The sequence below is a fragment of the Salvia splendens genome, chromosome 2 (genome assembly GCF_004379255.2).
Source record: "Salvia splendens isolate huo1 chromosome 2, SspV2, whole genome shotgun sequence".
NCBI classification, from domain to species: domain Eukaryota; kingdom Viridiplantae; phylum Streptophyta; class Magnoliopsida; order Lamiales; family Lamiaceae; genus Salvia; species Salvia splendens.
Window position 1 is genome coordinate 10,913,545 of NC_056033.1, and position 24,682 is coordinate 10,938,226.

At 36.9% G+C, this 24,682-nt stretch overlaps 2 protein-coding genes and 1 pseudogene across 3 annotated transcripts; 2 read left to right on the forward strand and 1 right to left on the reverse strand.

Moving 5' to 3' along the window:
- Window positions 1-6,675: 6,675 nt before the first annotated feature.
- Window positions 6,676-8,047, forward strand: LOC121762561 (40S ribosomal protein S25-2). The gene is made up of 4 exons (XM_042158464.1): window positions 6,676-6,785; window positions 6,881-6,955; window positions 7,073-7,207; window positions 7,747-8,047. The coding sequence occupies exons 1-4, from the start codon at window positions 6,783-6,785 to the stop codon at window positions 7,858-7,860; spliced, it is 327 nt and encodes a 108-aa protein (XP_042014398.1). The 5' UTR covers window positions 6,676-6,782; the 3' UTR covers window positions 7,861-8,047.
- A 1,014-nt stretch (window positions 8,048-9,061) lies between these two features.
- On the forward strand, window positions 9,062-10,518 carry LOC121768487 (syntaxin-112-like). Of its 2 annotated transcripts, XM_042165039.1 has the most exons (3): window positions 9,104-9,237; window positions 9,329-9,382; window positions 9,443-10,518. In XM_042165039.1, exon 3 carries the CDS (start codon window positions 9,453-9,455, stop codon window positions 10,329-10,331), a length of 879 nt encoding a protein of 292 aa, XP_042020973.1. In that variant the 5' UTR covers window positions 9,104-9,237; window positions 9,329-9,382; window positions 9,443-9,452; the 3' UTR covers window positions 10,332-10,518. The 2 variants fall into 2 exon arrangements, with proteins under 2 accessions (XP_042020966.1, XP_042020973.1); XM_042165032.1 differs by lacking the exon at window positions 9,329-9,382 and having other exon boundaries at window positions 9,062-9,237.
- A 217-nt stretch (window positions 10,519-10,735) lies between these two features.
- On the reverse strand, window positions 10,736-15,569 carry LOC121773543 (annotated as a pseudogene).
- Window positions 15,570-24,682: the final 9,113 nt, after the last annotated feature.

Below are 24,682 nucleotides of genomic sequence, written 5' to 3' on the forward strand. Positions count from 1 at the left end.
TGGTGGGGGTAGAAGATAGATTGAGAAACAAAGGAAAAATGAGAAAAAGTAAGGAAAAAATAAACGGGCAAGGAAAGTTGTAACTTGACCCGAGAAAATGGTAGAATATGGGCAGAAAAAATATATATACATGTTATCATGCCTAAGAAAAAGAAAAAAATTAGAAAAGAAAATTTGGGCAGGAACAGCTGTCACCTGACCCAAGAAAAAAAATATAATTAAAAAAGAGGAAAAAAAGAGAAGGGCAGGAAAATTATATGGCCCAGTGAGATAAAGTAGGAAAAAAGGGGCTAATTAGCCAGGGAATATCTCCAGATGTTAGGAAAGATGAAATTTTACGAGGGGAGGTTGTTACCAAGTTTTGTCCCTAAGTTCACATATCCACATCATGCTTTTACTATTACTTTTTGAACTTAGCCCCCCTAGGATCCTCACCGATATACACTGTAATCCCCTAGCCCCATTATAACCCAATGAAAGACCTTAAGGAACTATTCTGTGACATCTGATATTAAGGCATCAGTGGTATGGCAAAATAAAGAGTGAATGATCCTAACATCCCTGGTGAGGAATGAGTGATCGAGCGAATCCAACAGATGGTAAGAATTAAGGCTATCTTGACGAACTGACAACTTGACTAGATAGAAGAAGGGAGGGGGAAGACTCTGGGGCTGTAAATACTTGGATTGACCTTAAACTTGTGGGGATGACTGCTAGGAAAAATATTAGTTTATGCGTTAATGTGTTTTGTCTTTGTATGTGTGTTTGTGTCTGTTTTCTTTGTCCAAGTCCTTTTTGAGTCTAGGTCTAGGAGTCTTTTGTTTCCCGTTCTAGAGTCGGTCATTTGATAACCATGCATTAAAACTTGCCTTATGTATTTTATTTTGTCTTTAATACTTGAGGACAAGTATGGTTTAAGTGTGAGCAGTTTGATAAGGCTCGTTTCATGCATTGGTTTTGGGTGATATTACATGCTTTTGGGGGAGATAATGCGCAAATTTGAGCTTAAGTGTGTAGATATTTGATGGGTCAAGTAGATGCTGCAAATTGACCGAGCAGATGCAAAATGAGCAGAAAGGGAGTAAAAAGTGTCAAAAATCCGCTAGGTCAAAGAGAATTATCAGGAGAGCAGGTGCGTGAAAAATCTGCCGGACCCAGGAACGCAGACAAATTACCCGGGGCGGGGAAAATGGAGCAGAAAAAGTGAAGAAATGAGCAGATTTAAAAGATCATATTTTAATGGTACAAACGTCAAATCATGAAGAGCATACCCTAGGGATTCGAGCTTGTAACCTCCCTATATAAGGGGACCAACATGAATGAAGAAAGCAGCGCTTAACGCTACCATTCTCATAGTTTAGGTAGGAAACTCTCATAGGAGCTTAACGCCACTGCTCTCTTAGCTTAGTTTAGTTGAGTTGTTGATTTCTTAGCTTAGTTTAGATAGTTCACTGCTTTCTTAGCTTAGTTCAAAGGTTTCGACGGTGGGATTGACGACTCCGACGTTGGATCCTTGCTTTCTTTACCGCCTTTGAGATGATGTAGTTAGATCTTGAGTTTCATCGGAGGAATTGACGACTCCGCCTTTGGATCTCGACCTATTTCTGGTTTATGAAGCTTCGGTGTTTATTTTTCATGTTGATGATGCTATTTACTCATGTTTCTTGGATGCTTTTCGCAATTGGTGGCTTAGATGTTTAGATCCATGATGTTTACATGATTTCCAGTAGTTTAGAGGTTGAGATTTAGTTGTTCACGTGCTCGATTTCTGAGATCTGTTAGTTTAGGTTATGCATGCAAGGTTAATATGTGTTTATTCCGCTTTCTACTTGACCCATGAGAGTAGATTTAGTTGTTCACGTGCTCGATTTCTGAGATCTGTTAGTTTAGGTCATGCATGCAAGGTTAATATGTGTTTACGTCTCGTTTTCAAGCATGCTCTGTTTTATTTCGTCAATGGTGTAGAAGCTCTGTTCCATGCTTTGTTTTTACTTGGTTGTTTGGAGAAGATGGAGTAAGAGGTTGTTAGAAATCAGATCTGTTTTTTGTTTTTGCTTTTTTTGCTTTTTACAGTTTCTGCCAGCCCCAGCCAGTTTAAGAAAAATGGTCTTCACTTGCTTTTGCATCTTTGTCTGCCTATTTTGGGAAAGTTTCAGCATGTTCCTTCAATCATAAGTGTTCTAGTTAGTTTAACTCCAGTTTAGAAGTTGTTATGAGTTTGGTTGTCATGCAAGTGTTCGTACTTTTCCCACCCGCTAGGTCAGGTAGATAGTTCCAGTTTAATTCCGCCAGGTCAAGTAGATTAGAGTCTTAACCCACTTAATGAATGTGTGGCAGCAGCCGACCTCTTTTCCGATTGTGTCGTAGAAACAATTTCGAGTAGGTCCCTAGTCTCTGTGGTTCGACCCCGCTCTTGCCGCTTATACTTTGTAATATTTGTTGCATTAGTGGGAAAATTATAAATCTTGTTGAAAGGGGAACACGTGCACACGACACATGTACAAAAAATTCCTCTCTTCACAATTTCTTACTTAAGATGGAAAAATGAAAGAATCGAAATATATAAAGTTATATAAACTCTTATTCATATTTGGTTAGAAAATTTATGTTCCAATTATTTAACGAATAGTTCAAATTGGGCTGTGAATTGCTTAGAGCATCCACAACCATGCTCTTGCCAGCGAGCACGGTTATGGGCCCGGCGCCACTATTCATGCCTGCTCTCTGGCAAGAGCACAACACCCACAGTTGTGCTCTTCCGCAAGGACGAGCACAATTCAATTTAAAATTCAATTAAACAAAAACATTTCCATAATATTAAAATTCATTAAAAAACCACAATAAATATTACAAATTACAAATAAAATAAAAAAGACATAATTAAAATCCTAAAAATTAAAAATTACATAATTAAAATACTAAAAATTAAAAATTACATAATTAAACTCCTAAAAATTAAAAATTACATAATTAAACTCCTAAAAATTAAAAATTACATAATTATTGGCTAATATTACCCGTGGAAGACTACTGATCCGGCGGCACTAACCCCAATTGTTTTTGGAGACCCAATATCATGTCCTCGTGCGTTTGAAGTTGCGTGGGGGTCATAGTTGACCTATCGGCCATATTGAGTTGGCCTAAGAGCATCCACAACGAGTTGTTCGGGGGTGGAGGTGGCGCATAGGGAGCGGGTTCGGCGCGACGGCGGTTGGCCGCCGCCTTCTTCCTTCCTTGCGGTCTGCGTTGGGAACCGCTCGGTCTAGCGCCGGGGCTACCCAAGTTAGCTCCGGCGAGTTGGCTAGCCACTTCTTCAGAGCCGGCGTCGGATAGGGATACAGACCTTGACCGTTTGGAGGAGCCGCTAGAGGAGGATGTTACGCCTCCCATATACTTCGGGTGCGTCCGCGTATCCTGCCAAACGTTGAGGTACTTGAACGACTTGCAGTTCATGGATTGGTAGGTGCTCAGCGCGGCAGTGATGATGTTGACCTCGCTCCGGCCGCTCCCGACATTCCGCTGTTCCTGGAGGAAATAGCCATTGAACTTGCCAATTTCATCGTTGGCTCGGCCGATGGCGTTGCGCACCATACTCTCGTTGCGCTCGATCGTTCCCGGCGGCCGGTTTTCATTTTACCGGCGAGCGACGCGCCACCAAAAGTGCTCGCCGGATTGGTTCGTGCCAACCACCGCATCTTCGGAGATTTCCAAGTAAGCCTTGAACAATTTATCCATCTCCGCCGGAGTGTACGGTGTGCGGACACCGCGAGTAGGAGGAGTCGGAGTTTGGGAGGGGGCGGTCGGCCTAGGCTCCGGTTTCCACCCGTATCGCCCTTCAGAGGCACCTTGATCGTCGATTGGGTATGGCCAGTAGCCACCCGGAACGCCCAAACTTTGGGTTTGAGGAGGGGCCGAATATTCCGTTTCCGGACTACGAAACGGTTGTGAACCGAACCATTCGGGGTTCCAACCGTCAGAGGGCGGGTGGTCATCGCCTTGGCCGGACATTGTTATGTTGTAGGGTGGAAGAAAGATTGAGAATGAATATGAGAGAATGAAGATGAGAATGGATATGGGAGAATGAATATGAGAATTGTGTAGTTTGATGTGAATTTTTGGGTGTGAAAGTGGGGGTATTTATAGATGAAAGTGTGTATTTTTGGGAGGAAAAAAATAAAAAAAAATTAAAAAGTGGTAAAAAACGGTAATAAACGGATAAATTTTTTGGGGAAGTGAATTTTTTTTAATTAAAAACCGATTTTAAAAATATATATATATCCAAAGGCAACGGCTATGCCGTTGCCCAATCGCCGTTCGCCACGTGTCCTGCTCGCTGGCACGGCGCTGCTCGATGCATCGAGCAGCGCCGTGCCAGCGGCGCGGACGGACGCTGGGCCCGGCGCCACCGTTGTGCATGCTCTTAATATTTTTGAATAATATATACTCCGTACTTCCGACTTTCCGAGTATGGAATTTAGCCATTTCCTACGTGCAATGAAATACCAAAAGGAACATTTGTCAAACTCAATTCAGTATATTAGGAGACTATACCTTTCTTGATTAAAATAATATGACAATTTCTATGCTATCTTTAATGCTTCCTCCATTTTATATATAATTGATAAAGTAAGAAAAATAAAATAAAAATAATTAAATAGTATTAGTATACATAATATAGTGAAACCCACTTTATGAAAATATGTTATTTTTATAAGATGGACAGAAAAAAGAAAATATCCTTATTTTTATTTTTATGAAATGGAAGTAGGAGAGTAATTTGTAAACACTTATTGGGAAATAAATGTCATGCATTGAATTAATACTCCATGTACTTATTAAGTTAAACTAGCTATACTACTTACTCAAGGAATTAATTAACAATTTAAAATCCAGTTTGATGAAATTTTATCGGTCCGTTATATAAGACTGATCATAATTATCTTATAAGATAAAAGCATCAACATATGAGAGAGTTACACGTGGAGGTGAAACTATCCACGCATTATTGGAAGGTTAAATCAAGATCCTGGAAAGTAGGAGTAGTAAAAAATTTAATCTTTTATCACAAAATAATGAATAAGAAAATAAAGATAAATACACGTCTACGGTCTACTGACTACAGTAAGGTTGAAATTGAGAGATAGAGAGAGGAAATGGTATTGTGATTATCTCTTCCCAAAAAATAATGTACTATTTCACTATTTCTCTCTTTATGTAAAACTAAAATAAAGAATAAAAATATCTGTAATGAACGTAATGCCTATCATAGTTAGTACTCCGAGTTAATGATAGTCGACAAAGTAATGTATTTGTTTAGGTTGTCACAAACTTGAGGTTATTGTAAATTTGTAATAAAAAGGGTAAAATTTACCATCAGCAAAGTATACATAGCTAAAGTTGTGCTTAAGTGTACGCTACTTCACTCTTAAGAAAATGATACATTTCCAAATCTGTAGTTCATGCACGTTTGGGTCCTAAATCTTAATCTTAAGATCTTTGAAGATAATATGCTTCTAATAAAATATATGAATGTATATGCTTCTGAAAAGGCATAAGGAAGAGATAAGGATGCAGGTAAAAGATAACCTAGTTGCTATTATTAATTGACTACCAAGTCTATATTCTGTTAATAAGTATGGAAACAACATGAGTACTATATATGTTAATTATTCCCTTAAATCTGTTTGATTCGTTATTATTTTAGTGAAAATCATCAGATTCTTGTGTGACATGAGGTAATATGCTTGCAATAAGAGATACATGCATAAATCAAATGAGGTGATCTAATCAGTAGAGAACTAATTCTCAAAGGTCGAATTTATTGTTGTTGGCCAATTTGTGGCATATGTTCAATTTGCATAATATTACACAAGATCAAGGTTTGCCCATTCTGCACCAACACAACAAGTAGTGGATGCATGTTTCACTTTGTCATAAATATTTTTTTTAAATCATGTACACGGTGGATGAAGGCATTTTTCTGTTGGATTCCATTGCATATATATGCTGTCCATTTTTTTCTTTTTCGGTCTTTTTTACACTGGGTTTAAAATAATGGTTAAGCATCTTACTAACAATAAAATATAATGAGGCATATTCATGCGTTCATGATGCACTTACAAGGCCTAGAAAAGTCATAATCAAGAAATTATTTCACGAACTCCTAAAAAAGTGATAGACACAATTCTATCATTCTATGGATGAAAGTTGGGAAATTAAAAGTTCAACATCACACAATGGTTTTATTTGTCCATTCATAGGAAAACCCCAATAATCAAATGTTATTCTCTCTAGTCACAAGAGAAGCTGTCTATATATGCAAATTGCAAGGCCTAATGTATAATTTACTAATAAGAGAAATTTTAAATTAAACATAAGTAAACTTTAAATAATGAGCAATAATATGATTGGATCAAATAAACTTTACAATCTCAGACTCCCTCACACACACAAACACACTTTTTATTTTATTTTTGGTAATGGGCTTAAACAAGCACTTGTAAAATTTTAAAATTTAGTTTGAAATTAAATTTGGTAATGGACTTCAGTTTCATAATTTTTTGCTTTAGAATTAAAATTGAAATTGATAGAGTAGGAACAGTGGGCTCGTGAAAGCCCATTAAGCACTTTAACGGGCCTATCTCTAACCCTAAACCCGTTTGGGAAAGAAGTGATAGACTGATAGTTTCGGCGTTCACAAATAAAACCCTAACTACTTCTTCCAAATCTAAATCCTCACTCGCCTCTCATCAGATATCCTCCGCCGCTCAACAACATCAACCATGGTACGTCGCCGCTGCTCTCAACCCTCGCTTTTCTCTTACCCGCACTGGATTCCGTTTGTTGATCGCTAATTCTTTTTTATTTTTGAGATTTGCAGGCGCCGAAGAAGGATAAGGCTCCCCCGCCCTCGTCGAAGCCAGCGAAGTCCGGCGGAGGAAAGCAGAAGAAGAAGGTTATAACCAATCTATTCTTCGTTTTCGTTTGAATGCTTTTTTTGTTTTGATATCTCTGCTTGTGTAACGGATATCTGATTTTGTTTGAATTGTTGCGGGAATTGTAATTATTGCAGAAGTGGAGCAAGGGAAAGCAAAAGGAAAAGGTAAACAATATGGTTTTGTTCGATAAGGGCACGTACGATAAGCTGCTGACTGAGGCGCCCAAGTACAAGCTCATCACTCCTTCCGTTCTATCGGATCGTCTCAGGGTAATTTCTCATTACAATTGATATGACTGTAGTTGAGATCGCAAATGTCTTGGCTTATTTTTTTTGTTTGATTTGTGGTTAATTTTATGTCGGTAGAGTGTCGTTAGGGTTGTAAGGATATGCTTCTTATTTGTTCTCTCTATTTTGTGAGTTTTATGATACGTATATCGTTGTTTAGAGTTGTTGATTTGTTTGTTGAATTCTTGCCTGCTTGCTAGCTGCTCATCAAGATTTCTCTAGATGCATGTGCATTAATTGTTGCTATGGAATTTTACGTTTACTAGCATTACTCTTTTATTCTTAATTTATACTCCAGAATGACCTGCTCGAATTGATAATTTTTAACCCCAATTCAATAGAAAAAGCATATTTGCTTCTGAATATTTTGACCATTGAGAGGATAAATTGTGATTGCCTTTCTGCTTATTGATCGGCTGTTTGAGTGGATTCTGTGGGGTTATTTGTTGAATGATTCAAGTTTTCATTAATGATTAGAACATTAATTCTGCTTATTGACCAGTTGTTTGTTAATGTAACAGATTAGTGGATCCCTTGCAAGGAAGGCCATCAGAGAGTTGATGGCAAGAGGTTTGATCAGAATGGTCTCTGCTCATGCAAGCCAGCAAATTTACACCAGGGCAACCAATACCTAGATGTAGCTTCATGGGTATTGTGGAGCTTGGGAGGAATTTTGTCGAATTAGATTTCCGTCTCTTTTAGCATTTATGCTCGTTTGAACACTGAAAGATGTTAAGGTTTCGTTGTCTACTTTTTACTACTCCACTACATATGTTATTCCTTGAGCATACAATTATTAATGAGATATTTTACTCGGAAAAATCTCTTTAAGTAGTATTTAAGATTCTGTGTTGGTTGTATGGGACTACTCATTCTACTTGAGAAAATAACATTACCATGGTACTTTTACAATGATAACCACATTAAAACATTAGTTGACAAAGGTTGTGCTCTGTTTTATCAAAGGACAATTTGGACGCAAATTCAAAACAAATTGGATGAAACTCTATGAAGCAAAATGTGGCTGGGTCCTAAATAGTGTTTGTTTTCCATTGATGAATTCAAACCTTGTTGCTCACAGAATACTCGTGTTGGAGGTTTGTTTTGGGAAATTTGCGACCTATTACAGAGCCATCTTTTTATCCAAATGTGTGAAAGCAACAACTCCTTGCTCTTATTTGGTAGGTTGGGTGACAAGTGCTCAACTTCCTTCGAAGAGTTTCCACTTGAATCTAACAAAAATGTTGATTTCCCATGGTGCTCTTCTGGAGTTGATTCTGAGCGAACGATGCCTTTGTTGAGTAGACTATCTTAAAACGCTCATGAGAAAAAACTTTCAGCCAAGTGCAAGGTGTTGGTGGCTCGACTAGATCAATCAGATGAGTTTTTGAGACCTGTAAAGATTATATAAAAAATAATACCTAATGCTAGGCAATCAGGTATGTAGCAGACTAGACACGGTGAAGGTGTTATCAGCTATTCCTTATCTTCCCACGATATTTTCAGTAAGCAGGACAGGTAAAACAACAATCATAGAGTTTTATGTTACAAAGGTACTACAGATGAGAGAGGATGGAGATTATTGATCATTTTATTTGTGCAACCCCCCCTACACAATTTCTAGCAATGACTGGAGTTGGGACTGTCAACTGTATCATATATTCAACAACAAAAAGAAAACCAAGTTTACAGGAACACACAAATTTCCGCTTCTCATTAATTATTTGTCCGTGCAATGCAGATCTTAAAGAACACAACAATAGACATGCTGCAAAAGTAGGCATAAAATAGAAAACTGGACTGGATGAAATATTACATTCATCAAAAAGTATACCCCACTAGATACTTAAAATGAAATGCACCTCAAAAAAATATTATTGCCAATATATTACCGCTCATCCTAACGGCCAAAATAGGTTTACGCAAAATATAGTTTCATTTAAATTCGGGAACTCTCTTGCCTTGGAGCATTATCGTCTGAGATCACCATCCCTTTCTTTCTCTTCGAAAAGGTTCAATCCACATTTATCCATTGCACAGCACTTCTTCTTTTTCTTGCACTCTCTGTTGATATCAAGATTGTTCCGGTTGTAATCGTTGCAGTTTGCTGTTCAAGTCAAGCATAAATCAATTTCACTCTCCAATTTCATCACTCTGGTAAAAATAACACACATTTTCTTAATTTCCGTTTCTCGTTTCAATAATTGTCTTGTGCAGAAGCGGGAAGATGAATGACCTAATGACGAAGTCGTTTCTAAGTTACGTCGATCTGAAGAAACAAGCGATGAAGGATCTCGAAGCAGATGTCGAGATGGGGCAACTCCACCCTTCCCACGAATTAAACCTCTCCAAATTCTTCGAACAAGTAGGCGCAGTCAAGTCCGAGATGGACGAAATCACCAACCTCCTCCTCCATCTCCAACACCTCAACGAAGAGACCAAATCAAACCAAAGCTCAAAAATCCTCCGAGGCTTTAGGGATCAGATCAACTCTGACATGGTCACGGTGCTCAGAAAAGCCAAGAGCATCAAATCCCGGTTGGAATCCCTCGATAAGTCCAACGTGGCTAATCGGAGCCTCTCCGCGGAGTACAGACAGGGGAGCCACGTGGATCGCACGAGGACCGGCGTAACACACGGATTGAGGATCAAATTGAAGGAGATGATGAATGATTTTCAGTGTTTGAGGGAGAGGATCGTTGAGGAACATAGGGAAGGGGTTAAGGCGAGGTATTGCAGTGCCACGGGGGAGGAGCCGAGCGATGAGATGGTTGAGAAGATGATATTGGATGGAGGGGTTGTGGTTGATGGGAAAGGGGAGTTGTTTGAAGAGAATCGGCAGAGGCACGGGGCAGTGGCGGACTTGCAGAAGAGCCTGGTTGAGCTGCATCAAGTTTTTCTTGATATGGCTGTGATGGTTGAGGCTCAGGCTGACAATTTGAACAACATTGAGCAGAATGTGGTGAGTGCTGCAAAGGATGTGAGGGGCGGTGCGAAGGAGCTCGATCGTGCTAAGCAGATGAAGAGGAGGAGGGCTTGTGCCTGTTGGATTGGAGTGGTGCTGCTGGTGTTCATGTTGGTGTGCCTCATTGCCATTTTCTTCTGATTTTTGAGAATGAGTTTTAGGCTTAGGGATTGAAGTGAAAGTGTGCAATTTTGCCTTGATGATTTCTATTCATCATTTATGGTTTCATGAGAAGCTGTTTTTTTCTTCTTTTTTGCTGTTTTTCAAGAATGTATGCACTCAGTGTGTTGAATACAACAGCTTCGAGAATTTTGAGTGTTGATAGATATATATGATGTCCATTTTCAACTTTTTCAATATGATATCTTGAGAAGTGTAGTATATTAAGCAGACATCATTTGCGAATACTCATTTTCTTGTGCAGTGATATGTTGAAATTAGCATAACTCCATAAAGAAAAGATTTTTTGTATTTTATTATTGTCTTTCCTCGTGCATTTTACAACAAGGAAAAATTAGCAATAAACAGTTTCTCTCCAAAATAATTCAACAATGTGGAAGATCCTTAGGTGGAGGCCGAACTGCATGATCTTTATCCGGTCCATCAGCGACTACAAAGGCCATCTTCAAGCCCCATCCAGTATGAAGCTCCAAGTGACAGTGCATGAACCAGACACCTTTTGTAATGACAGCAAAAAAAAATCTTCGTATTTGAGAAACAAATGTTTAACATAAGTAAAAAAGTAGTAGTATATTATGTAAATCACCTGGATTGTCAGCTCTAAACCTTATGGCAGTCCAACCACCAGTTGGGATACCAACTGTGTTTCTCTCAGGAGGTTCAACTAGGTTGTACTTTGCAGGGTCATTCTTGGGGTCGAAGTTCCCAACCCCAGTTCCAACGACAAAGAAATTGTAACCGTGGAGATGGAATGGATGGGACTCCACAGAGAGGAGGTTAGTGTCTTGCAACACTAGCTCAACTGTTGAATTGAATGCTATCTTGCTGAGCCTCGGTAGTTTGCTCTGTGTCGTTTGGAGGTTAGTGAATGTTGCACCAGTGTAGTTGAAGGGTGTCGGGGGGCGGTCGGGGAAGTCTGTAGTGAAAACCCCCTTGAGGGATGAGTAATGAGCTTGAAGCAATGCAACTTGAGGCATCACAAAAGTGATGTTTAAGGATGCTGTGAGTTGTGTCCCATTCTGACACGTTGGGCACTGGTTGATTCCCAACCCTATTGTGTAGAAGAGATGGCGGTCGACCTTTAGTGGCACGTTGCAAGGGAAACGAGGAGAGTTTAGGCTTTTTAGGTTGGCATTGTAGGTGAGAGCAGAGGAAGTGTCATTTAAAGCAGGTAACTGAGGTAGGGTTGGAATAACTGTGTTCGGAACGCCTTTGTATTGCAGTATGGCTATGGCTGTCCTATTGTCTATAGGAAGCCCTGCATCCATGAAAGCCCTTGCAGCCATGTAATATCTTCCTGCAGCTTGGTTTGCTCGAACAAGCACGTTCGTGGTCTGGCCAGGCGCGATCAAGATTGACTCAGTTGAGAAGGGCTTTTGTGTACACTGCATCAACCTCAACCACTGTCATGCTGTGCCCAGAGATGGCAAAGAAAAGCTCGTCGTTGAGTGCAGCGTTGATGATACGCAGCAGGTACGTCTTCCCTTGCTCGAATTCAATGGCATAAGTATCTGCATTTCAAGAATCAAACAAAAAAATTGTGATCACACACAACACACCTTGACCTATAGAATGAGGCAAAAAATATACAAATGTGTCGAAGCACATACGTTTCTCTGAACAAGGGAAGAGTGGTCCTGGCTTCCCATTGATTGTCTTAGGAGGAAACCCTAGTTTCTTCCCTTGCTTCACAACCTCTTCAACATCATCATTCTACCACTCCCCTGCATCCCCACAAAAACATCAATTTTGTTTTAGCATTGTCACTAATAATCAAGATGATCTCTCTTTCTACTTTTGTTCTAGCCGAGTAATGGAATTCCATTTTAATGAAGGAGATTAGATTTCTTCCCAAAGAGGGAGTGACGCATAAGAGATATGCGTCGTTCCTTAATGACGCACAACCCTTATGCGTCTTTCGTTAATGACGCACACTGGTTATGCGTCGTTTAAAGACGCATAAGGGTTGTGCGTCTTACCCCAAAGACGCATAAGGGTTATGCGTCTTACCCTAATGACGCATAACCCTTATGCGTCACGCTGGTAAGCATTCCCGCCTGTCACCCGGGTGACTCGGGTTTGATCCACGGCAACGGCGCATTTTTTAAGTGATTAGTATTTGATAAAAATGAGTTTTTCTAAACATTTGTTTTTGGCAAATAGATATTACTCTTATAAAAGAATTAATTAAAGAAGTTAATTGGAATTATAATGGATCAAAAAAGATGATTTCTCATTCCTTTCACTCTTTTACGAAAATAAATCATAATCTACAAGAATAGTCACTTTTATATGCACGTATAATAATAAAATGAGCATATAAGTACAAAAATATATTTATATTTACTATAAATAATTAAATTAAAATTACTTTAGAACACAAAATTCATCAAGACCACGACGTCATTTTGGTATAATTCTATTATACTAATATTAGAATAACTAAACATGTAAGAATACTACCGTAAAAAAGAATAACCATACAAAGCTAAGTAATCCGATCTTGGAAATGTAATCATAGAAAGCTAATTAAACATGAAATGCAATAGTATGATATTAAAATCGTACTCAATTATTATAATAATGCATTACTATAATTGTAATACTAATAGTTCAATTTATAATTAACTATTTATTAATATAATTATTATGTTATCACTTAATCATATTAAGAAAATTTTAAATAATTATTAAAATTTAATTATTAATTCAACTATCATATTAATTCATCATTGATTGAATTTATTTATCAAATACGAATCACTTAAAAAATGCGTTGTTGCCGGGGATCGAACCCGGGTCACCGGGGTGACAAGCGGGAATACTTACCAGCGTGACGCATAAAGGTTATGCATCACTAAGGTAAGACGTATAATCCTTATGCGTCTTTGAACGACGCATAACCCTTGTGCGTCATTAACCAAAGACGCATAAGGGTTATGTGTCTCTCTATTAACGACGCATAACGGTATGCGTCACTCTTTGAGTCGGAATACAACTAATCTCCTTCATTAAAATGGAATTCCATTAACATGTATTACCAAAAATAGAATTGTTCCTCTCATTGATTAAAGAACCTAGGAGTAGATTAAACAGTTGCTCTGAGCCAAAATATATGTGCATGCCACCATAATGTGCCCAGGGCAGGGCCGGCTCTGGGCATAGGCAACCAAGGCCACGGCTAGGGGCCCAGGATGGACAGGGGCCCAAATTTTTTTGCAGCTTCTTAGGCCCAGCAGGTCAGCCCAGGTAACCCAGGCACCCAGCGATGTCCTTTGAGTTGCCAGCCTGCCACCGTTCCACCGAGAGTCCGAGACGCAGTCGCCAGTCGATCCATACGAAAACGAACAGGCAGAACAGCCCTTGACCTTGCCGCCAGGGGCGGACACACTAGGAAAGAGGGTAGGGCTTAAGCCCTTACCCAATTTTTCATTTTTCTGTATTTCCTACTTCCAAATTTTTCAAAATTCTGAAAAATGATGTTAAGCCCTTACCAAACAATGCTACTGAAGAACAAATTATCTTGGAATGAAGAATTGTAAGGGGCTGAAAGCCTGAAATTAAAGAAGGAAAATGAAAGAATTTGCAGAAAAAATAGTAACAATGGCGTTGGCCCAGTGAGGAAGATGATGAGTACTTTTTTAAAAGGAATTAAATAATAGTATAAAAACAAGTCTGACTCCACATTTATATGTTTGACACGTTTTTCACTTTTAAAAAAAAAGAATGCATCCTTCAGATTTATAAAAGCTCTATAAGGGCACACAATTTTTTTTCTTTCTTATTAATATAAGGATTTAAAATTAAAAGTCGACACACGTTTTTTGGATTTAAAAAAAAAAGTAAAGAATGAGCATTTGGGCGTAATGAAGACTATCAAAATTAACTTGCAAAATTAAGTGGGAGATAAATGATAGGAGTAGTAGTTTAATCATGTATATTGAGAAGGATTTGTTTTCAACTATTAATAACGAACAAATCTTGTAACGTTTTCAATCAATGAAAATACGTAGAATTGAGTTATCATCACTTTAGATATTAAAACACAAATATGACATGTTCATTTTATAAGATATATCTTTTGGACTAATTCATATTAAATATATACTATTACTACTTTATGGTGGTTGTTATTACAGTTTTTACATTATACTCCTTCCGTCTTTTTTTTTAGATATCCTAACTAAGTTGAGTCATTTCCCCTTTTGACAAAAATCAAACATCTAATCACTCTTACTTTATTTCATCACCTATTTTACTTTCTTCTTTATCTTTTCTACTTTATTCCTCTCTCATCTATACCATTCGTTCCCAAAAGTTATGTCTCAACTTAGTTAGAACGGAGGGAGTATTATATTATATTTTATTATATTAAATAAATATAATATAATATAATATAATACTCCCTTCGTTCCAACTAAGCTGAGAATGAAAAAAATATATAGTGGAGCTCAGCCCCTACAGTAAATTTTTTCTGCGTCCGCCCCTGCTTGCCTCCTCCAAAAAACGTTGCGCCTCCGTCGTCTCTCAGATCAGATCGCGGCACGGCATCGCACCTTCGACACTGCGTCCCGTCCCGAGTGCCGACCAGTATGGGGCCTTGACATCCAGCTTGGCCAAGGACCCTTCAAAACACAAAGCCGGCGCTGAATGTGCCTCTCTCTTCTGTCACATTCATATCATAGGTGTAATTCTGCCCGGTCTGAACTGGACACTGTGTTACGTAGGCTGGCCCGTCTGCCCATCCGTTGCGATACTGCTTCAGTCCGTGCCTACCAAATCATAATAAGTAACATGTGATACAGACCAAGATATCATTACACAACTTGATGGAGTTGTTAGGTTTGAGAATTATTTTCACCAGTGAATTGACATGTTGTATTGTGCATGGTTAGTAACGTTAATACGGAGGCGATCTCCTTCTCTAACGTAGATTGTCGGCCCAGGATACATCCCATTCACAGTCTTTATTGGCTTTGCATGACACAATCTGCTTACATTCTTCACTTGAACCTGACATATTTTAAAACTAAAAAAGTTATTTTCATTTTTCTGCTGTGTATAAGAAATGTAAAGTGATGATAATAATATTGTACTAACATCAAAGTTGTATGTTTGCACTGGAGCTTGGACAAATCCAATAAGAAAACACAATAAAAAAGCACCAAAATTCCACACAAAAACATGTCTTCTCCCCATATCTGCTTAGGCCATTAGCAATAGGGCGCCCTAAGGCGCGCCCTATGGCGCGCCACGTCATCAGTTTTATCCTCCTACCCCCACCTACAATGTGGCTCCCTATGGCGTGCCCTATATGTTTACTATTGTTATGTTAATTAATTTAAATATTTTCAAATATGTAATGCAAACTAATTAAAAAACACAAAGAGTAACTAAAAACCGGCGAAGATTGCATTGATTAAAAATTAATACATTTATAAAAATTAATAAATTACAATATGAATTAAAAATTAATACATTTATAAAAATTAATACATTTATAAAAAACCTTCATTTCAATCACACAACATAATCATCTTAATAACTCGAAGAAGCAAATTCTCGTTTCACCGAATTCTACTTTTTAATCATAAATTATCATTTTTTATCACATTATCATCTTAATAAATGTATAAAACAATTTAGTTTTCAAGATATCTCACCTATTGTTTGTAGTCCAACGGTTTGGATTATTGCCTTTCAAGCAATAAACCCGAGTTCAATCCTTGGCAAATGCATTTTTTAAGTAAAATGTGTGCCATCGTCCGCGTCGCCCACAATGGCGCGGACGATGGCGCGCCCGATGGCCATCGTCCGCGACGTAGGCGGGCACCCACAATGTGGGCATCGTCCGAGGACGATGGACGCCATCGGGCTCCCCATTGCGGGTGCCCTTAAAGTTAAACTCCTTGCAAAGTAATTTGTGATGTTGTGATTTTGGTTTGTGTAATTTTATAGGAGGTATGAGTGAGAGGCCATCAGTCAGTTATGATTAGGTGAAGAAATGTGAAGCTTCTAAGCAATAAGTTTGATTGTATAAATGTGAAGATGGAGAGGTACATAAAACCAACCATTTTGATGTGCTTTAACTTGAAGAAATAGGTATTGGATAAGTTTTTTACTTAGTTTAATGTTGTACTGAATTGCAGCATGCTCTTGCTTTATCCTTCATCTTTCTCTTCTGTTAATCTTCATATACTTATTTTGTTGTTAATATGTTGACGTTTCAGAGTTACTACTATTCTATAGTTATTGTGTGAGATAATAGGATTCATTACGAGGTACTCATGCTAAAACTTGCAAAACAAACTGAAAGCATCTTTTTTGTTTGTTGTTTTATTTATTATTAATGTTCAATATTTTTAATACAAATGTTTACTACTTATTACTCCGTCCGTCCATAATTAAATGTCTCATATTTGATCGGCATAGATTTCAAGAAATTGTGTGACTTTATATCTAACTAGTATCACGCCCGTGCGATGCACGGGTCATTTTAATTTCTTCATATTTATTTCGGGTTTATACTTTTTCAATCACATTAACCCCACATGGCCACAAGAGTGCGTTTAAATGCTAACTTTTCTTAAAAATGTCAATACGATCACATTAAAATTTCAACACATATTTGTGTTGACATTTTAATAAACTGTCTTGACATTTAAATATCAGACTTAAAATTAAAAAGCATTTTAATTCTGTGAAAATATGAATTAACTGTTGCGTTATAACTGCAAGAGCAAGTTTACGTTGCAATAATTTAAGATTGCACTGGTGAGACACTTCCTAGTCGAGCTTCATTTCATTGCAATATAGTGACCCTATACACTAAAAACCCAAACCTTGAAACCCAAATCATAAACCCTTAACTTTAAAATATACTCATCATGACCAACAAATGAGCCAAATATCAATAAAATTCTCCCTCCACCCCAGTTCAATTTTTTGTTGATCACTTATTCAAAATATACTCATCATGACCAACAAATGAGCCAAATATCAATAAAATTCTCCCTCCGTTCCAGTTCAATTGTACTTTGTTGATCACTTATTCTATTTTGAGGGTTTTAGATCTGTATTTGATATCTTACATTGGGTCGGCCTACTTGATAATCCTTACTGATAGTGGAGGTTTTTTTACCTGAATCTTGTCTGTAAATTTGTTTATATGCTCGTATTAAGAAAGTGTTTTACAATAGGGCTATGTGAACAGTAAACAAAAAAAAATCTTGCTTGTTTTCATCCAAGCATTAGAATGAAAAGGTTTTTAAATCAAATAACATAAATGGCTATTGAAATATCAAACGTTAAATATTAGAAGTGATAGTAAATTTATTTAAAAGATAGTAGCATATGAAATGTACAATTAATTCACACATATTTTTTTTACATTTAAACGGCAGCTCGACCATCTCAATTCCAACCGTTCTCTTTCATAATTTCCAAAATAAATAATTACACAAGTTATGTAACTGAAGAAATCTTTTAAATAAATTTACTATCACTTCTAATATTTAACATTTGATATTTCAATAAAATTTATGTTATTTGATTTAAAAATCTTTTCATTTTAGAAATTTAAATCTTAATTTACGCCTCCATCCATGGTGGCAATTTACGCCTTCTACCCTGACATTCCCCGACCCGATCACCATACGTCAGATCTTCATTTCTTTCACCTCCATATCAGTTCATCACCATGCCTGCTAGCTTTCTCCTTCAAGCTCCTACTTGAATCGCATGTCGCAACTGTAGGCTCTCCAATCTCCCCCAACTCAAAACCAAACCAACACAAGCTAAATTTATAGAAGATGGGTAGCTTTTTGCATTCTTCTAGTAAGAAAAACGACATACATGGCTCATTACATTCTTACATTTAAACCCCTTAATTATTTGCATAACCGTAAGCATTAAAACTATTAAATTGTGTAATGCATTCAAACTTCTAGTAACATATTGGAGGCCAATATTTCTAACCGACAAACATTTAATATTGCTTTTTACCTCACATTGCATCTTCTTGTTATAAAATCAATATTTTAATCAACTTAATTGTTCAATTATGGAGGATTACATTTATACTACATATGAAACTGTCGTATAAGATTCTAAATTTATATGTAAAATTATTATTTTAATTTTAAGTAATTGTTAGAACAAACGATTGGACGCCTATTGCTGGCCATGCTTTCGGCTAAAATATGAAGGGAAAAGCAACTGACACTAACGATCACTCAATCTTCAAATCAGCAGTTTTACATCTTTATGAAACAATTGAAATGGCAACAATTTCCCCCATTGTTCTTCAAGTAACTTACCAATCTCATAATCTACTTTGCACAAATTTTGGGTAATAAATGAGCCCTAGAAAATCTATACCATACGCATAATATGGATGCAATGAAATAGCGTAGTTTTGTATATTTTTTTATACAACTGACAGGATATTTTTACAATTTAGAAAGATGTAATTTATATATCTCTTATTTCTATTACATCTGTAAACCCTAATCCTGAGAAGAGTTGAGCGCTCTCTATTTTCTTTCACACTCCTCCTTTGAAGCTTTTTCGTTGATTTTTGCTCTGCGCCTCTATTTACCAGCACCTCCGGTCCGCTCTTCGACTCTCACCATCTCGCACGATCTCAGACTATTTCATCTGTATCCCTTTACCACTTCAGTAGAACTATCATCAACGGACGCTAGACATTTAGGACGATGTGTAGTGTACTCAGTTGTCGATAGCCATGTTGTACGGTTGACACATGAGAATCATCGCCGGCAACACTCCTTTTTCCACCATGTTCATGACACTTTTGATTAATATAATTGGTATTTATAGAAGATTTGGTAGCTTTTGGTATTCTTCTCCTTTCAAATTCGTCTCTATTGACTTTTAGTGAGCACAATTTAATTTATATTAATTAATTAAATTAAATTTTGATGTATTCCATGACAATTTTAGAGATGCATGTAATTTGACGAACCTTACAATACAATTAATGAAATTAGGAAAATAAATTGTCATCAACTCATCATTATTGTACATTCTAATGCAAAGTAGTATGGCGTCGAATGCAATTTAAAAAAATAAATTCCCATACCTATTGGTATTTAATGAAAAGTCTATACAAATGCTCATGCCCTTCTTATCCTCTTATTCATCAATAAGAAACGTACATGGATGGTGGGCATTATAAGCATTTGTTGAGCTGATTAATGTAGTGTGAGTATTTTTTATTTAAGAATGGAAGGGTTGTAACGTGTGATTAATAGAATTGGTATTTATAGAAGATTTGGTAGCTTTTGGTATTCTTCTCTCATTTACCAAATTGCCCTCAAAACTCAACCTTTATATTAGTATAGATAAAGTGGGTAGAGAAGTTAATGTAATGTGGGGCCTACTTTTATATATTCCTTCCGTCCCAACTCAAGTGATTGACTCTTCTTGGCCTTGTGAAGATGATAATATATACTTAAAGTGAAAAGAAAGTAAGGTTAGAGAAAGAATAATATATAAGAGAGGCATATCTATATTATTCTCTTAGTTACTTTACTTTCTCTTCACTTTAACTATTTATTATTATTTTATCCAAACAAGTGTCAAAAAGCACTCAATCACTTGAGATGAGACGAATAAAGTATTAGTTTTATATAATAAATTGTGAGTGGAAGGTAAGGTCCACTTCCCAAATATAATAAAAGTGAAATGGAACCTTTATTGGCGGACGAACGAAAAAGGAAAAAATGGGACATTTATTGGCGGACGGAATGAGTATTATTACTATTACACGAGAGTATTGCCGAGTTCTTTCTTCTTTTGTTCTAGGCAAATAATGGAATTCCAATTTAATGAAGGAGAATAGATTTATTCTGAATGAGGGAGTGACGCATAATCGTTGTGCGTCGTTATTAATAAACGCACAACCCTTATGCGTCGTTCTTTAGTGACGCACAAGGGTTATGCGTCGTTTAACGACGCATAAAGGTTATGCGTCTTACCTTAATGACGCATAACCCTTATGCGTCGTTAAGTCGGCTTTTAACCCCCTGCCGGCTAACGCAGCGCACATAACACACTTTCACTTCATCTCTCGGCGATTTCAGGAGATTTTAGGCGATTTCTCCATAAGATCCGGTAATTTGTTCATCAATTTAGCTGCATTCATCATTATTCATGTTTATTTTGCTTTCATTTGTTAGTTTTACCCAATTTATACAAATTAGGGCTTGTAGGAAAAATGTCCATAATTGTCGTTGTTTTAAATGTTTTTGATGCAGAAATCATGCAAGTATTTGTGAGTTTGTATTGGGGTAGTAGAGTAGTTCAACTACCACATATGGGTATTGGTTATGAACCACCTCGTCCGAGGAGCTCCATCATATTAAATTCAGGTGTTTCCTATTTTGAATTGGTAGCAATGATCTGTGATGCGATGAGAATAGATATGAACCAACACAATTGAATTATTATGGAGACAATGTATAGTCTTTGCTTCCGGTATGAGTTATACATGTTCTGTGATTTGCAATGATGAAAGTGTAATGTTTATGTTCAACAATGCTCAAAATTTAAGTGGGTGTATTGAATTATTTGTTGAGTATGCACCGGTAAGGAGTGTAGAAATCCCACCAGTTGTTGATTATGGTATTAGATCATCTGCGAGGTTTGAACAAATGAGTTTTGACTGTGGTATTGGATCATCTGCGAGGGTGGACCAAATGAGTTTTGATCGTAGTGTGAATGAGCAGAGAGATGTTGTAGATGTTGTAGGTGTTGCTGGTGTTGGTGTTGGATTGAATGATGAGGTAGATGTTGCAGATGATCTTGATGAGCCACGGCCACTATCTGAGACAGAGCCAGACCCCGATCTCAGTGATGGTGATGGTGCTGATGATGTCGGTGGTAGTTCTGATGATGAGATAGTACCATGTAAACCTGTTATGCAAGGTGAACAACCACTTCCGGAATACAATCCTAGTGGGTTTAGATTCTTTCGTGAATTACCAAGTCGTCCTTCTGGAGTATCAGATGATGTGGGTGGTAATGAACACAGCCTTTTGTATTGGAATGAGAATGAGCCGCATCGGATTGTGTTGGGAACAAAATTTTATTCCAAGCTACACGTGAAGACTGCTATAACTATGTGGAGTTTGTGGAATGAAAAACAGTTTAAGGTTGTCGAGAGCAAATTAAGAAGGTGGCATGCAATATGCAAATTTCCAGCAGGAACGACAGTAACAGGGGCAGGCATCATCAGCACCACTGACGCTGAAAAGGCGAGGGAATGTAAGTGGGAGGTTTCAGTTACACAAAGTCGCATGACGATATGTGGGAAGTTAGGAAGTGGAAGGCTCGACATACTTGTATAGGCCATCGTGCTAATAGAGATCATGCTAACTTTTCATCCCCAATGATAGCTCTGTTGATTCGACATCATGTGCGACAATGTGCCGATTTCAAGGTCTTCTCAATAATAGCTGATATTCAAGACAGATTTGGTGTGTTAATCAGTTATAAGAAGGCGTGGTATGCAAAGAGAAAGGCTATAGAGTTTGTATACGGTGGATGGGAGGAATCATTTAGGCAGTTGTCAAGCTACATGTTTGAACTCCAGTCACAGAATATGGGCACAATTGTTGAGTGGAAGCATAACGATCTATTGAGTCAGAGGCGTACAATGGTGTTCAACTATGTTTTCTGGGCATTTGTGCCTGCAATACATGCGTTCCAGAAAGTGGAAATTCGCCGGAAATTTGCCGGAAATTGCTCGGATTCGTCGGAAAGAGGGTGGAAATTCGCCGGAAATTGCTCGGATTCGTCGGAAATTGCTTTGGATTTGTCGCTTGGTTTCGGCTGCTGCTTCTTCGTCGTTTGTTTCTGTCTCTTTCTACCTTCTGCCCGTTTTAAAACGCAACGGACGACGCATAACCATTATGCGTCGCTAGCGAAAGACGCATAACCATTATGCGTCGTTAGTTAGTGACGCATAATGATTATGCGTTGTTAGCTGACGACGCATAACCATTATGCGTCACTAACTAACGACGCATAATGGTTATGCGTCTTTCGCTAGCGACGCATAATGGTTATGCGTCTCTCTGTTAACGACGCATAACCCTTGTGCGTCACTCCCTAAGGCGGAATTCAACTAATCCTCTTCATTAAAATGGAATTCCATTAAAGATCTTTACCAAAAAAAGAATTTTTCCGAGTATTGCCTTGTATTTATTGCTAGCATATTTAAAATTTAAATCACACATAACTATTCTTTTGAAACTAGAATAAAACTAATCTGAAAATGGAACAATATAATAGAAGAAGCATTAGTAGAAGAGCATTGTCGGAGAATTTAATTGGTTGGCTTCTCTTGGTCCAACTTTGTATGGAAAACGATTTTACGACAACAGCTACAAATTCTCTTATGTTGATCTCGTTGGTGCCGCCAACCATTTCATGGCTTCTATTCGTATTCATAATATGATTAGGTGAGAAAATTATACATTCCATCCCATGATCATTTTCTTCAATGGCATGAAATTTTAAATAGAAACTTAGAATATATTTTTAAAAAAAATCGTTGAGTACTTTCATAAAAAGAAAAATAGCAGTGATTTTATATTTCAAATATGAACATATTGAATAAGACAAATGAAATATAATGCGAATTAGACTACCTGAGCTCTAGAGTAAAAATTAAGTGGACTGGCTAACTAGATATACCAAGTTGGCATGATGACATGGTATGTCCTATTAAGAGCATCTCTAATGGACAATGTATATAGAAATGATATATCATCCATTTAACTTCTTAAAAAGGGAAATATACAATTCCAAAAGTAACAAATTTCAAAAGAAAAAGATATACATAAAAGATTATTTTTAAAATAAAAAAAATAGTACAATATGCATTCTAAAATATAAAGGTACGATACCTTCTTAAGTACATTTCTCCTGGAAGAATTGATTTATCATGTAAAAAAGATAAATTTGGTAGTTATAAGATTTTACCTCTCTATTGATAAAGAGGAGAATACCTCTTTAAAATAGAAAAAAAATGTAAAATAAATTCTCAAATACTTTTCCCCTAAGATTAATTTTTATGAAAAAAATATAAATATACTAATTATAAGACTTTATCATTCCATTAATCTGTCTCCTTGAAAAAGTGTTTGATATTAAAGAGGTATCTTTACCCCTTTAATTTCAAACTACTCGTTTTGAGTACTTTACGAATTTCCTTTTTCTTTTTTTTTCTTCTTATTTTGCACAATCACTTTATCTTTTAATTATGTTTTTTAGGGGCAAATACTACCTTCAGATTAAGTATCTTACTTTGACATTATGCGTGTTCAAAATTAAAAAGAAAAATAAGTAAAAAAATTAGTGAAAGGTGAATCAAATATTTTATATATTAATTTTATAATAACATTCCAATAGTAAAAAGAAATGAAACATTAAGATCCGAATGTAGTTGTAATATTAGATATTTAATGAGAAATGGATGGACTAATGATGAGTGGTGTGCGGTTGAAGGTAGCAGCCCAGTCATTACTAGATAAAGGGCTTAGGATAAAATGGACGTGGGCTTTGATTTGTGATAGGGGAATAATTTCATGGAGTAGCATTTAGGATCCATCTTGTTATCCTTCAAATTATCGTCTTATTTATTATTCTTGTGTTTCTTGAATGATAAATTTAAATTTTTAAAACAGGAAAATGGAATTTTGGGTAATTTTATTACTCTCTACACTGCCAATGCATATACAATGTTGATGGAGGAAAAAAAGAAGAAAGAAATTAATTGTACTAATAAATTTATATGTAGATGTAGATGTAGATGTAGATGGTTAAAAAAGTTGAGAAATTAAAGAGTAGATTGAAATGTAGTGTATTTTGTTAGGATCCCAGTAAGAAGTTTGGTCTTATAATAATAACTTACAAATCAGACCCGAGAATCCTTGCATGACGAAAGCTCCATTCCGAGGAGTAAACGGAGGGAGGGAGGGAGTATTATTTTTATCTATTTTAATTGCCAGCAAAAGCATTTTTATATGTTTACAGTGTCTGACAACAACCAATTTAATACTACATATTACCTCGGACTAAAGATTAGAATCTCCTAATTAAAAGTACAACTAAATACTAGTATATCTTTCCATATATTTATTTTTACTAGGAGTAGTTTTTATTTATGGTGGATGCGATGCGATGCGACGCCCACTAGTGGTAATTTGCAATTTAAGATCTAGCTACGACTTCAATTTTGTAAGAGAAGAAATAGGTTGAAAGTGGGTTACGTTCAGACAGTA